At 36.2% G+C, this 2429-nt stretch overlaps 1 protein-coding gene across 1 annotated transcript; it reads left to right on the forward strand.

The window, feature by feature from the left end:
• The first annotated feature begins 272 nt into the window (after positions 1-272).
• Positions 273-2129, forward strand: LOC135121103 (zinc finger BED domain-containing protein 5-like). The gene has a single exon (XM_064045429.1). The coding sequence runs from the start codon at positions 273-275 to the stop codon at positions 2127-2129; it is 1857 nt and encodes a 618-aa protein (XP_063901499.1).
• Positions 2130-2429: the final 300 nt, after the last annotated feature.

The raw sequence follows: 2429 nt of genomic DNA on the forward strand, positions 1-2429 counted from the left end.
CGGGTTAATAAAACGACAATCACTGATTCTCAATTGCTTTCTATCTCACTTTCTGTCTCACTTTCTGTTGGTACGCCGCCACGTGTGTATTATTTGCGGCTTTGTAAAAATTTCCGAATTCTCTCGAACGATCTGGAACGTCTCCGAACCATCCAGCGCATATAAATGCAGTATTTCGTTCGTTGCTAATTAGTGCCAGCCAAACACAGCGTCGTAAGTTAAGTCACACTCAGTGATCCGGTCAATGTTTATCGAGACGTTAATGCAGAATCATGGAAAAATTTTTAAGTGGGCGTAAACAGGTATTACACGATGGTGAAGCATCAACAAGTGCATTGACGAGGGTGGTTCCAAAAAGCAAATCGAGAAAATATTCTCAAGAATACATAAAATTTGGATTTACTAGTACGGAAGTAAATGAAGAAGAAAGGCCTCTGTGTGTCATTTGCTCAAAAATTTTGGCAGCAGACAGCATGAAGCCTAATAAACTTAAACGCCATTTGGAAACGCTTCATAGCGAATATGTGAACAAACCTCCACAATTTTTCGAATTAAAATTGAAATCATTTGAAAAGCAAAAAACATTTTTTAAAAAATCGTTGTCTGTACTTGAAAAAGCTTTACTTGCGTCGTACAAAGTTTCATATAGAATAGCCAGATGTAAGAAGCCGCATACCATTAGCGAAGAACTTATTCTACCAGCTGCAATTGAAATTGTAGAAACTATGTTTGGAGATAATTTTACCAAACAATTACAGTCTATACCTCTATCAAATGACACTGTTGCACGTCGAATTAGCGATATAGCTAACGATGTACAGCATCAACTTTTTGAGAAATTGCATGATAAATTGTTTTCAATTCAGCTTGATGAGGCAACAGATAGCAATAAAGATGCTCATTTAATTGCCTATGTTCGATTTTGTGCTGGTACGTCAGCAGTAGAAGAACTGCTTTTCTGCAAACCAATAGAACTCAAAGCAACAGCACTTGCATTATTTGCTATTTTAAATGATTTTGTAAACGAAGGAAACATAGAATGGAAAAACTGCGTCGGAATATGCACCGATGGTGCTCGTGCAATGTCTGGAAGATTCCAAAGTATGCAAACACTTGTGAAACAAAAATCTCCACAATGTGTATGGACGCATTGCATGATCCATAGAGAAGCTTTGGCTTCCAAGGAAATGAGTCCTGGTTTGAATATTGTGCTAACGACGGTTGTAACAGCAGTAAATTATATAAAAATGAGACCTTTAAAATCCAGAATATTTTCTGAACTTTCCAAAGACATGGGTGCAGTACATTCATCGTTATTATTTTATTGCGAGACGAGATGGTTATCACGGGGAAGATTTTTGCAACGTGTTTATGAATTAAGAGAAGAAATCGCCATTTATTTAGAAGAGGAACACCGACCGGAAGCCGAGAAGTTTCGAGATTATTTATTTGTTATGAAATTGAGCTACTTGGTCGATATTTTCGAGAAATTAAACATTTTGAATCTTCAACTCCAAGGAGCAAACACACATATGTTAGATACTAGTGATAAAGTTACTGCTTTTTGTAAAAAATTGGAATTGTGGAACAGAAATGTAAAGCAAAAAAACCTAGAAATGTTTCCAAACGTGGATGAATGTGTTAAAACTTACAAGGTTGAAGAACAACATATAAAAATTGTTTTTGTAACCATTGAAAATCATCTAGCCACGCTGGCAAAGAATTTTAAAAAGTATTTTTTTGCTGATGAGAACTTGCTAGCAGGTTACGACTGGGTTAGGGATCCATTTCAAAACACTCCTGATGGCCTCTCAACTGCTGAAGAAGAAATCTTCATAGACTTCACGGCAAGCGGCGAAATCAAAAGACAATTTAATAACAAACCACTCTTTGAATTTTGGGCAAGCTTGGATAATGAGTTCTCTGCGCTGAAAACAAGAGCGCTACGTATACTACTACCATTTTCAACATCGTACCTTTGTGAAACTGGATTTTCTGCGATGGCTGCAATGAAGACAAAATATAGATCTCGACTGAATGTAGAAAAAGAACTTAGAGTGTCAATTTCTCAAATTAAACCGCGTTTCGAAAACCTTTGTGCGGCTAAACAGGCTCAAGGGAGTCACTAATAATAACCATTATTTCTGTATTTATATTTAATTATTTAGAATGAATTTTATTTACTTTTTTTTAATTATATTTCTTTATTTTTTTCAATAATATATTTTATTTTTTCTAAATAATATATTTTCTTATTGGCTCGCGCCCCCCCTCTGGTGTTATCGCGCCCCCCTAGGGGGGCGCGCCCCACAGGTTGAGAATCGCTGCCATACTGTCAACATCTGGACATAATTTCCACTAAGATGGTTGGTAATTTTCGTGGTAACTTAATTTATTTTGGCATTGCACTTGATTACATTCTTTGGTTT

Source organism: Zophobas morio, unplaced genomic scaffold, assembly GCF_036711695.1.
Source record: "Zophobas morio isolate AGI-343-1 ecotype UQ-CSIRO unplaced genomic scaffold, CSIRO_AGI_Zmor_V1 ptg000488l, whole genome shotgun sequence".
Lineage (NCBI taxonomy): Eukaryota > Metazoa > Arthropoda > Insecta > Coleoptera > Tenebrionidae > Zophobas > Zophobas morio.

Coding starts and splice junctions, on each gene's coding strand:
- LOC135121103 (XM_064045429.1), top strand. CDS start 273: ATGGAAAAATTTTTAAGTGGGCGTAAACAGGTATTACACGATGGTGAA.